The sequence below is a fragment of the Neofelis nebulosa genome, chromosome 9 (assembly GCF_028018385.1).
Source record: "Neofelis nebulosa isolate mNeoNeb1 chromosome 9, mNeoNeb1.pri, whole genome shotgun sequence".
NCBI classification, from domain to species: Eukaryota; Metazoa; Chordata; class Mammalia; order Carnivora; family Felidae; genus Neofelis; species Neofelis nebulosa.
In genome coordinates, this window is record NC_080790.1 from 79,524,627 (window position 1) to 79,537,019 (window position 12,393).

Consider the following 12,393-nt stretch of genomic DNA (forward strand, 5'->3'; position numbering starts at 1 on the left):
TGTGGTAAAAAAGAAAGTACAATCTGTTTCACTGATATTTCATATTGTCTTACCTCGTTAAGAATGGCCCAAACAGCAGAATTCTGAATGACTGAAAGTCGAAAGGCTGAAATGGGGTTTAGACTGGGATCCACCATTCCTTCAGCAACGCCATTCTCAAATTTTCCTTCAAAATAAAAATCAAGCACACATAGGACATCACTGACTTAAAGCAGGAAAGAAAAACAAAATATTTTCATTGGATGTCTTTACACAGGGCCTGGGTGAATTTTTTCCCCTTCTTTCTACTTTTATTCAACTTTCAAATTTTTCATGAAGTAGTGTAAGCTTTCATTAGAAGCAACCTATTAAAACAGACAGAGCTCTGCTTTTTTCCTATTGCAAATTGGAAGGTATATATTTATTTGTTCTTGCATCAAAAATGTTTTAACATGCAGGTTTTTAACAAAATGTGACTTCACCAAACCTCACCCTATGAGTAAGGAAGTATACCCTATACCATCACTCAGTCTGACCCCTCTGAGGGTTACGTTAGAACAACAAATTTCAATGCTTTTAAGACATACATACAGTAGGTGGACTTAGAGCAGGGGTTCAATCTTTGTGTATTCCTTCCAAGGTCACACTTAGAAGGAATTAACAAGTGATACCTCCTCTAGGCAGTTCTAATAGAAAAATCCATTATAAATGACAAGCTAAAAAAGCTCTCTTTAGGGATAGGACCAAGAAGTTCTATAAACAGGTTAACATGCTCTTTACCTACTTTTTCTTGCTATGAGGAATATTCTTCAAACAACAACAAAAAGCTGTTGAAAAAGTGACAGAAAAATGGTGTGTTCTTGGCCACATTTCTCTATGCCAGGAACTGGCAACCCTTTTCTTTTTTTTTTTTCTTTTTTTTTTTTTTTATTTTTTTTAACGTTTATTTATTTTTGAGACAGAGAGAGACAGAGCATGAACGGGGGAGGGTCAGAGAGAGAGGGAGACACAGAATCTGAAACAGGCTCCAGGCTCTGAGCAGTCAGCACAGAGCCTGACGCGGGGCTCGAACCCACATACCGCAAGATCGTGACCTGAGCCAAAGTCGGACGCTTAACCGACTGAGCCACCCAGGCGCCCCCAACCCTTTTCTTATTATAAAGGGCAGACAGGGGCGCCTGGATGGCTCAGTTGGTTAAGCATCTGATTCTTAATTTCAGCTCAGGTCATGATCTCACAATTTGTGGGATCGAGCCCCATGCCAGGCTCTGTGCTGACAGCATGGAGCCTGCTTGGGATTCTCTCTCACTCTCTCTGTCCCTCCTCTCTGGCTTGTGCACACAACTCTCTCTCAAAATAAACAAACATTAGGGGGAAAAATAATAAAGGGCAGATAGTAAATATTTGGGGCTTTGTGGGCCAGGAGGAAAACTGAAGATATTAGGTTGGTACTTATATAAAGAAAAAGTTCCACAAAGTTTTTATTGATGAAATTCATATTATAAGAACTACCACTGAGTTCTTTTGTCTTTTGCTAATGCAGGTGTACTAAGGAGATCATAATTCCTTTTGCAAGGGTTAACATTTTAGTTATCTGGGATTCAAAGTGATCCTCATCAAAATCGACTGCAAATGTTCATCTGTTAAAATGGGTCTATAATGAGATTTTATGTATTTTATCTTGGATATTTCCTTTCACACAGCCTACATACTGCGAAATACTGACACCAGTCCATAAGTACGTGATTTTAATGGAGCGTATTCATCACTTGGAAGGTATTTATGGAATTCCATTAGGTTCTTCTCCTTGATATTTGCCTTGTATGTGTCACTACATTGCAGATGAGTCACTTCCAAGCAAAAGTTAGGTGGAAGCTCCTTGATTAGTTTGATATTACTTATAGTTCAAATAACAACTGTCATCAGTGATTTGACTGAAACATAAGGTTTTTTGCATGTACTATTTGGTCTTATAATTTTAGGTTGAATCAAGCCTGCAGGAAACACTAATTTTCAAAGAGAGAACAGTGGTTGCGGGCAATTCTTGCCACTGGGAAAAATTTCAATCTTGTTGTTGAGGTTAAAAAAAAAAAAGGTTTCTTTTTTCACAATAAATGTGATCAGTGCTAAGCCCCAGAACTGCTATATGGTACAACAAGTCATGCTATTCAGTTCCTATTTCTGACACAAGTTCACAGAACTGATTATGGTAAAGTCCAAGAGAGTGAATGGTGTTCACTGCTGATGCTGCTGGTTCAATAAAATAATGATATAGGCACACCTGCGTGGCTCAGTCAGTTAAGCATCTGGCTCTTGGTTTCAATTCAAGTCATGATCCCATGGTTCGTGGGTTTGAACCCTGGGCTGGGCTCTGCACTGACGGCATGGAGCCTGCTTGGAATTCTCCCCCCAACCCCCGCCCCTCCCCTGCTCTCTCAAAATAAATAAACTTAAAAAAAATGATACGTGGCAAATTCAATTATTTCCTGTAAAATACCTGATGAATAGTAAAATAAATAACCATACGCTTTAAACACCCTACATTTTCACAGGCTTCGTAAATTTACCCAACTAAGCTTTCTTTTCCATACATATTTTTACCACCGTTCATTATAACACATCCTGGCATATTCTTCAGGTTGTACTCAATTTGTGTTTTCTCAGCTTGTTTGAAAATATTCTTGCCTATACTTGGTGCCATGCAGACTTTTCAGAGGCCAATTCTTTAGTCACTTCAAGTTTGGCATTGACTCCAAATAACAACTGGGCAGTACCAGTTAATATCTATCAACTCATCAAGACCCAAGGAATAATATGCTTTGTTTTTTGACTAATACCATTCCCAATGTCTTCAATTCTTCACTCAATTGTTGCTGAAAGCTCGATGGTCTTAAAAAAATTTTTTTAACGTTTATTTATTTTTGAGAGAGAGAGAGGGAGAGAGAGAGAGAGAGAAAGCCGGGGAGGAGCAGAGAGACAGGGAGACACAGAATCTGAGGCAGGCTCCAGGCTCTGAGCTGTCAGCGCAGAGCCCGACACGGGGCTCGAACCCACAAACCGTGAGATCATGACCTGAGCTAAAGTCAGATGCTTAACCAACTGAGCCACCCAGGTGCCCCTCAATGGTCTTAAATAAGGTTAATTGACCTACACATGTATCTTTGGCTACTTCAATTAAATAGGATTTAACTCACTATTGGTAACTGATTTTTTTTTTAATTTTTTTTTTTAACGTTTATTTATTTTTGAGACAGAGAGAGACAGAGCATGAACGGGGGAGGGTCAGAGAGAGGGAGACACAGAATCTGAAACAGGCTCCAGGCTCTGAGCTGTCAGCACAGAGCCTGACGCGGGGCTCAAACTCACAGACCGCGAGATCATGACCTGAGCCGAAGTCAGCTGCTTAACCGACTGAGCCACCCAGGCGCCCCGGTAACTGATTTTACTTGGCTAATACACGAGCCATTCTGAAACTCACTTTGGTTATATCCTCATCTGAATTTTTTATTTTTGTGAAGAAATTATGTTGTAATAAAATATTCTAATTTTCTGAACATTGTATTCCTGTGAGTTGGGAATATTATGAGTGCTTAGAACAGTAATGTATTCTCTAGCACAGCTATTGCATCACTGCCTAATAACCACAACAATCTGTCAACTGATTTTGTGAAATAATTACATTTCACACTGTTAAAAAGCACTGACATTCAAAGTCCACTTTTATTGTTTTGACATGATGGATAAGTACTGGTCATTTTTTTAAAAATGTCACACTATGGTGGTGTGTGGGTGCGTGGGGCACTTGAAACTGTCAAATTATGGGGCGCCTGGGTGGCTCAGTCAGTTAAGCATCCAACTTTGGCTCAGGTCATGGTCTCATGGTTCATGAATTCGAGACCCACATCGGGCTCTGTGCTGACAGCTCAGAGCCTGGAGCCTGCTTTGGATTCTGTGTCTTCCTCTCTCTCTGCCCCTTCCTGGCTCACATTCACTCTCAAAAATAAACAAACATTAAAAAGAGAGAAACTGCCAAATTATGAATGTATCACTGCTATTTTAGTGCACTGAGCGTCAAGTGGAAGCAATCAGTGCACCACCTCAATCACTATTGGAACTACTTGCTCACCTCTGCTGTTGCAGCACAAAAGCACATAGACAGGGGCGCCTGAGTGGCTCAGTCAGTTAAGCATCTGATTGCTGATTTTGGCTCATGTTCTCACCATTGTGAGACTGAGCCCCGTGTGTCAGGCCCTGTGCTGACATCGTGGAGCCTGCTTGAGAATCTGTCTCTCCTCACTCTCTGCCCCTCCCCTGCTTGTGCTGTCTCTCTCTCTCTCTCTCTCTCTCTCTCTCAAAATAAATAAACATTAAAAATATTTTTAAAGAAAGCACACAGACAATATGTAAACAAATAAGCATGGATGTGTTCCAATAAAATTTTATTTATGGACACTGAAATTTAAATATTTATAAGTTTTACATGCCACAATACATAATTCATTTTTTCAAACCATTTAAAAATAAAAATTAAAAAAATGTTAAACATTCTAAGCTCATGGTCCATTCAAAAACAGGAAGTGGGGGGAAAAAACAGGAAGTGGGCCTGATGTGGCCCATGAGCTATCATTTACTCATTATTCAGCAGTCTATTCTAGAGTTTTACGATATAATGATTAGGCTCTTAGTAAGATAAGATACGTTTAAAGTGAAAACCATACTAGAGAAGACATGCATTCATATGTATAAGAAATATTAAATGTATCAACTTACAAAGTAATGTGTTTATTACAAAGTTATTAATACACTATTTCATAAAAGTATGTACACATATTGGGGCTGGATTGGGGTAGGGAGCAATGCTACAAGAAAGTATTACTGAATTATTAAGTTAGACAGGGGGTTTAGGGCTGAAAAATACTGTGAAACTCACAACACTTAATGAGACATCATACTGTCATCTGATGAGCTCAGTTAATTAGAAAAATAATTACCTAACGATATAACTGGTCTCATTCAAACACTTTGACCCCGCAATTTTATCCTGCAGATATACTCTCGCATGTCCAAAAAGAATATATGTATCGCAGCAAAAACTGCAAACAACCATTCGTCGCTAGGTGACTGGCCATATCAATTAAGATATGCTAATACAAGGGAATACTAGGCAGCCAATTAAAAGAGTGAAGAAAGAATACAAAGAATAAAGTAAAATTGAAGATAATGCAGCTAAAGACCTACTTGCATTCCCAATGTAGAGAAACTCCCTACATGTGCAGAAGAGTTCAAACCAGCATTGTTTATAACAGCAAAAGAAAGGAAAAAGAAAGAAAATGGAAACAAACATTATAACCAAACAAGAGAACAGTGATATAGTCATCCACGAAAATTTGCACAGCAGTGAAAATAAATGAGCCATAGATACACGCACCCACATGGATGAATCTCATGATGGTGAGAGAAAACAAACTGCAGGCTACAGAATGATATCATTTATCTCAGATTTAAGAACAAGCAAAATAACACTGTGCACTGTTCAGGAATATATCCTACATATGTACTAGAAATGTACATGCAAATGGTAACCACCAAATTTATGACAGTAGTTACCCTTGGTGGAAAGGGAAAAGATGTTATTAGGGAAGAACAAATGAATTGGCAAATCTTAAACCAGATACACAGATATTCACTCAATTACTATTTGTATCTTCTGTGCACCTGAAATAGTACAACTTTTTAGAATGTTCATCTTCCATATGTACATATGTACTTCAGTCAGTGAAAAGATGCCGAACAAAGATCATAGAGTATGTATGTTATTTGTGTGCTACTGTGTGTTTTTGAAGAAAATATTCCTACTTTTATTTATGAACAGAATACTTCTGGAGGGACACAAATCATCATAAGAATTGCCTCTGGGAAGTACTGGGTAGGAGGGAAAAGAAGAGGGAGGGAGACTTAAGTTTATGCTTTTTAAAACATGCGCATGTATTATCTTTCCAGACAACAAATTTAACTTTTGTCCTTAACCCGGTGGTCTGATAGGTCAGCATTAAAAGAAATAAACAAAGGAGAAAATGAAGGAGGAAATTACTGAAGACTGCCTAGAATTCCCAAACTCTGGCACTGGGCAGGACTTCCAAGGTCAGGCTCCCTGTGGCCATACTCCTGCTGCACCCTGACTGTGGTCCATTCCTTCCTTCCAGTGTTTCTCTAAAAAGGCTCTTCTCCTCACAACTTGGGTTTCTTTCACAAGACTGCCCTTAGCATGATGCCATACCATCCACCCTACTCCACCCTCAGCCATCAAGTTTCCACTAACTGTCAGCTGACTGTTTAGTTTTCAACAATGCCTTCAAGTATAAATTGCTGTACACTCTGATCCAATTAAATCCAGGCCCCTATGTAGGGCCAGTCTTTGTGGATTGTTCCCATCCAGCAAGGCTCTTATTAGCTCTCTTTCCCTGGTTCTCTCTGACTAAAAGAAATGACCACATTACAGATGCTCAGAGTAGACACCTGTATGACCTCCAGGTGGCCAGGTCCAAAAGCATCTCAATACAGACCTAATGTTCAGGAGGGACGCAAGAGGCTAAAGGCATAGATTCTGGCACATGGATGTTGCTGAGACCCTGTAAATGGCAAAGGTCACCCACCCAGTAAGAGACTGTGGAAGGCAGCAGAAGGCAGCAGAAGACAGATTATCAGTGAGAATCAACAATGAAATAGCGGGTGGAGAAAGAAAGAGGAACCAGCAAATGAACCTTTGATCGGAAACTCTGGTTGGGTCAAGATAATAAAAGTATGTACTAAAACATGAGAATACAACTTGGAGGACTTTGGTAATTGTAACCCTAAAGCTGCTTAACATCTGACAAGAGTTTAAAATTACTTTAGGATTAAGTCCAGACAAGTCAAAAACAATTTACCAGTTTAAAGTAGGAGGTATTACCTATTCTGAAATAACCATCTTCTAATCGTTTGTCTTTGGTTTCTTTGCTTATTTCCAAACCTTCACTCTAAAACAGAACAAAAACATTAATTTTACAAATGATTACTTCTATTTAAAACAGAGCTAATTTAGCTTAATAAATAGAAAAGTGGCATTTGTGGCACAGTTATCTTTAGAAAAGGGAAAATGTCATGAGTCTTGAACTTTAAAAAGCCTAACAATACAAGTATTCTTTTAACTATCTGAATTTCTATATACTAGTGGCTAAAAAAATTTAATTTTAATAAATTTTAAATTTAAACCAATTTAATAGGGCACTATTTTTTATTAAAAATACATGGAACTGTGTTAACTCAAAAGAAATCTAAGCACTCCTTAAAAACCAATAAATTAATTTTATGTATTAATCAACAGGCATTAAAACCACATGGTATTTTGGGACTCAAAATATAAACATTAGAGTAAAATGATGATTCATTTATTTTCCTGGTAGGAACTTCCAAGTTATTTTCCAACAGGAAACAAAATGAAGGCTCTTTCTATGAATAAAGCAAATAGGACAATATATTAATGTTGCTTGCCACTGAGGTCCTGCAATCATGAAAATTTTCCCTCATCTTCTAATCAAGAATAACCTCAAGATAAGTCTACTACTGATCTTAGTTCTTAAGAAAAATCAGGGGGAAAATAGGCATACCTTAAGAGGCAAAACTTCCACAGTTGTGTTTAGGAGAATATCTCCTGGATGTTCTTGGTTGCCACTATGGAACAAATAACTGAAAATACAAACGTAAAAATAAAAATATGAGTCAGAGTAGACTTTACGAAGATTTAAGAAGATGCTCTTACCTCTGAGTAAGCTTTATCAACAGGACTCTGACTACAAAGCTGACAGCACCAGAACTTGGTGCAAGGGCACATTATTATGTACTCCGAATAGTTGCTGGAAGCTTCAAAACTTAAAGACTCAACCTTTCGGTGATGTGCTAATTCCTTTCTTTAGAAAGGTCGTGTGTATTGCTTAACATAATAATGTATTTAACAGATTTTTTTTTTAAGGACAGTTTTATGTTGCTGTTTATACTCCTTTACATACATAAACCTCTCAAGAAGAATAATCAAAGCTGCAGCACCTATAGAATACTACTGTATCTTGCATCAGAGAAAACGTTCACCAGGACAGCCATGATCCATGGTAAGTTCAAAGACTAGCTTTATCCAATACAAATAGTAGCCTGTAAGCAAATTAACCAATTCTAAATATCTGAATAATTCCACTTATCAGTATGAACAAACATTTGAATAATGACTATGGTAAATCTAAAATCCTCTCTGGGTATGAGAATAATATCCTCAGGTTCTGATATCCTGAAAATTAATGTGGATATGTAAGTATGGGTGGGGGGTGGTAAAAACCAGACAGGGCATACAAAGCATATCTAAATCTAAATCTAAAACTTAAGTTTAGCTAAGTTAAATGGTTACAAGTTTATACTTAGAGTCAGAAAGACCTGGATCCAAATTCTAGGACTCTCACTTAATAGAATTTTCACCTTTAGAAAGTTATATTAGCCTTCTGAGCCTGAGTTTCCTCTATACAGTGCAGAGAGTACTACATAGCTCACATGACTATAGCAAGGAGTTGATGAGAGGCTGACAAAGTACTTTGCGTATTAAAAATACCCAGCAGGGAACAGTTACAGTCTGGCTATGATATAGTATGTTATTTGTGGGCAAAAAATCACCTGTGATGAAACATGATTTTCAAATGTTACACAGGGCAGGGCACCCTCTAAGATTAGCTCCCTCTAAGCTACAACAAAAAATAATTCCAACATTTCCAGATAAGACACTCTTTTTTTTTTAAAGGCATCTTTGATTTGGAATGCTGCTTCCTATAGCTATGGACCACTCATTATTTCACCTATAGGTACAACAATATGGGACTGGGGAAGCCACTTCTAAGAAAAGAGGGATAGACAGAACTTACAGTTTAGACAGACTGATTCAGAGGTGTTCACTATGTGATAGCTTATAGTGAAAAACTCAATACCATCTGCAACGTTTAACATTAGAAGAAGTAAATGATGGTACAGCCAGACAATGGGATACTGTGCAAGCATTAAAATGTTTACGAATCACTTATGACAGGATAATTGCAAATATAAGACACAAATAATATACAGATCATGATGGTTTTCAAAGTAAAAAGTGCACAGAATTACCAAGAAAAAATGTGCCAAAAGGTCACAATGGTGGTGTTGAGGCTGTGTTTTTCTCATTTTTCATATTTAAAAATTTTTACATAATCAAAACATATGTTATATAGTCAGAAAATACTGTTCCTAACACTTCATTTATGTACTGACAAATACAACTTCTGCTTTTCCCCTTCTCAGCAAACAAGTTATTATGCAAGTTGAAAAGTGATTCCTTTTCTCTATTCTAGGAAGGGTGGGTCTCTCCAAGAACTCCAAGAAAATTCATATGTACTCTGATTTTAAAAGAATTGTGTTTTACTATCGGGGCACCTGGGTGGCTCAGTAGGTTAAGCGTCCGACTTCAGCTCAGGTCATGATCTTGCAGCTTGTGAGTTTGAGCCCTGCATTGAGCTCTGTGCTGACAGCTCAGGGCCTAGAGCCTGCTTCAGATTCTGTGTCTCCCTCTCTCTGCCCCTTCCCAGCTCACATTCTGTCTCTCTCTCTCTAAAAATTAAACATTAAAAATTAAAAATAAAATTGCGTTTTACTATAAATGTATTCTCAATAGGGGCAAGTAAATATTACTTTACAGAGGTTTACTGAAAATATATTTGTTATGAAATGTGACCTCCAGGGGCACCTGGGTGGCTCAGGTGGTTAAGCATCCGACTTCGGCCCAGATCACCATTTCGCGGTTCATGGGTTTGAGCTCCACATCGGGCTCCGTGCTGACAGCTCAGAGCCTGGAGCCTGCTTCAGATTCTGTGTCTCCCTCTCTCTCTGCCCCTGCCCTGCTCGTGCTCTCTCTCTCTCTTGCTCTCTGTCTCTCAAAAATAAATAAACGTTAAAAAAAAAATAAAAGAAATGTGATGTCCCATATGAGTTCTTTAGCAGATTCTTTGCTGGCACTATTTTAATTTGCTAAAAACAAACCAACAGATATGGTTTAAGACTACTCTTCTTTACAAGATGAAAGAAAATTGTTTCTAATTCTATGATGACTCTGCTTTAAAATTTTTTGAGTACAGTCGAAATACAATGTTACATTAGTTTCCGGTGTACAACATAGTGATTCAACCTATGTTATATGCTGTGCTCACCACAAATGTAGCTACCACTTGTCACCACACCCTATCACAATATTACAGTATCGCAGACTGTATTTCTAATGCTGTGCATTTTATTCCAGTGACTTATTCATTCCATAACTAGAAGCCTGTATCTCCTACTCTCCTTCACCATTTTGCCTATCCCCCCACCTTCTCTCCTCTGGCAACTGGTTTGTTTTCTGTATTTAAAGGTCTGATTCTTTTTGTTTATTTGTGGGTTTTTGTTTGTTTCCTTCAGATTCCACTTATGAGTGGAATTAAATGGTATTTGTTTTTCTCAGTCCAACTTATTTCACTTAGCATAATAACCCTCTAGGTCCATCCATGTTGTCACTAAGAAGATCTCATTCTTTATGTGGGTATATAATGTTATTTTGTGTATATATATACACCACATTTTCCTTATTCATTTGTCTACTGATGGAAACTTGGGTTGTTTCCATATCTTGGCTATTGTAAATAATGCTGCAAACAGAGGGGTGCCTTTATCTTTTCAAGTTAGCGTTTTCCTTTTCTTTGGGCAAATACCCAGCAGTGGCATTAATGGATCATACTGTATTTCTATTTTTAATTTGGGGGGTAACCCCCATACTGTTTTCCACAGTGGCTGCACCAGTCAGCATTCCCTCCAACAGTGCACAAGAGTTCCTTTTTCTCCACATCCTCATTAACACTTGTTATTTCTTGTCATTTTGCTTTTAGCCATTCTAACTGGTATGAGGTGATATCCCATTGTTTTGACTTGCATTTCCCTGATGATTACTGATGTGAGTTTCTTTACGTGCATCTGCTGGGTATCTGTACATCGTCTGTATGTAATAGGAAAATGTCTATTCAGATCCTCCGTGTATTTTTTCATCAAATTGTTTATTTTTTTGGTGGTGAGTTATAGAAGTTCTATATGTATTTTAGATATTAAAACCTCATCAGATATTTATGACTCTTTTAAGTATGGTAAACACTACCTCAAAGTACTAAGTATCACACTATATACTATGAAAATGAACATTAACTAACAACAAAAATATTATATGCTCATACATGCGAAGAATTACTCGGAAATATTTTCCCAGTGATAGTCCATTGCCAGATACAGTTTTATACATTTAAATTCCTCTTTAGAATCAGTTTAGAGTAACAAAATAAAATTAATAACATTATAACTATGCACTGTTTCTGACCACCTGAAATAGAATTATCCTAGATGATTTTTGGCGGGTTCTAAAAACTGGATGGCCCTCATGTGAGAACATGTAACATAACTACAGAATTAGTTTTAGGGGATTACATTTAAATGTATCATAGACTATCTAGAGAACACACCCAAAGCTGAGGAGAGGTAGAAGGAATCATCACTATTAAAAAACAGGGAGAAAAGAGTCCTAAATTTTGCGAAATGAACATAAATTCTGAAAAACACAAAAGGGTTACCATGGTCATCTAAAAGTAATCCAGCATCTGACTGACCAGGGATAGTCACAGTCTGTCAAATTTATCATTTCAGCCAAACTGCTAGGTAACTGACTAGCTCTCAGTTAAATCCTAAGGGATAGCCAATAATAAGGACATGAAAACTAACTTTATATTTTGAGAGTTCCACATAAAAGTAATTTTAAAAAACTATACTAAATAAATGTTCAGAAATACCAACAGAATTTAATAAACACACTAAAGGCTGATATTATATCTGAAAACAACACACCCATTTGATTACTGAGTAACTGTAGGAAATATATTTTATAACCTAACATTTGAGACTCACTACCTCCTCACAGCTATTATACACACAAAAAAGCCATCATAAATCACACATCTTAAGACATGTAAAAATATAAGACCAAATAGATTTTAACAGTCACCAACCTTTCTACATTGACTGGCTTATCAAATTTGAATAAGATGTAGTCTCCGGCTATTGGGGTTATAGCCCAGAAGAAATCTTCCCCCATGTAAGTTTTCTCCAGTGTATGTCCTTGGTACACCTTCAAAGAAGTAGATATCTCTGCAGGTGGGTTTACATGGATCTTAAGAAGTAATGGTTTCATGTAATCTTTATCCTAGGAGGAGAGACATGTATGCTATTAAACAACTTATAGATTATTTATACTTAAGAAGAACAATAACTGTATGTGCATGAGAAACAAACTATATGTGC

The 12,393-nt window shown here is 37.4% G+C and overlaps 1 protein-coding gene across 4 annotated transcripts in view; it reads right to left on the minus strand.

The window, feature by feature from the left end:
- Window positions 1-12,393, minus strand: part of MGAT4A (alpha-1,3-mannosyl-glycoprotein 4-beta-N-acetylglucosaminyltransferase A) — a 122,206-nt gene that overhangs the window by 5,947 nt on the left and 103,866 nt on the right. For 3 of the 4 annotated variants that reach the window (XM_058684369.1, XM_058684367.1, XM_058684368.1), the window contains exons 12-15: window positions 12,102-12,295; window positions 7,626-7,704; window positions 6,929-6,995; window positions 54-166 (exon numbers count right to left, since the gene is read on the minus strand). In XM_058684369.1, the coding sequence (XP_058540352.1) occupies window positions 54-166; window positions 6,929-6,995; window positions 7,626-7,704; window positions 12,102-12,295 (453 nt within the window). Of the gene's footprint in view, window positions 1-53; window positions 167-6,905; window positions 6,996-7,625; window positions 7,705-12,101; window positions 12,296-12,393 lie in introns of all 4 variants that reach the window. The other variant, XR_009248716.1, reaches the window with a different exon arrangement.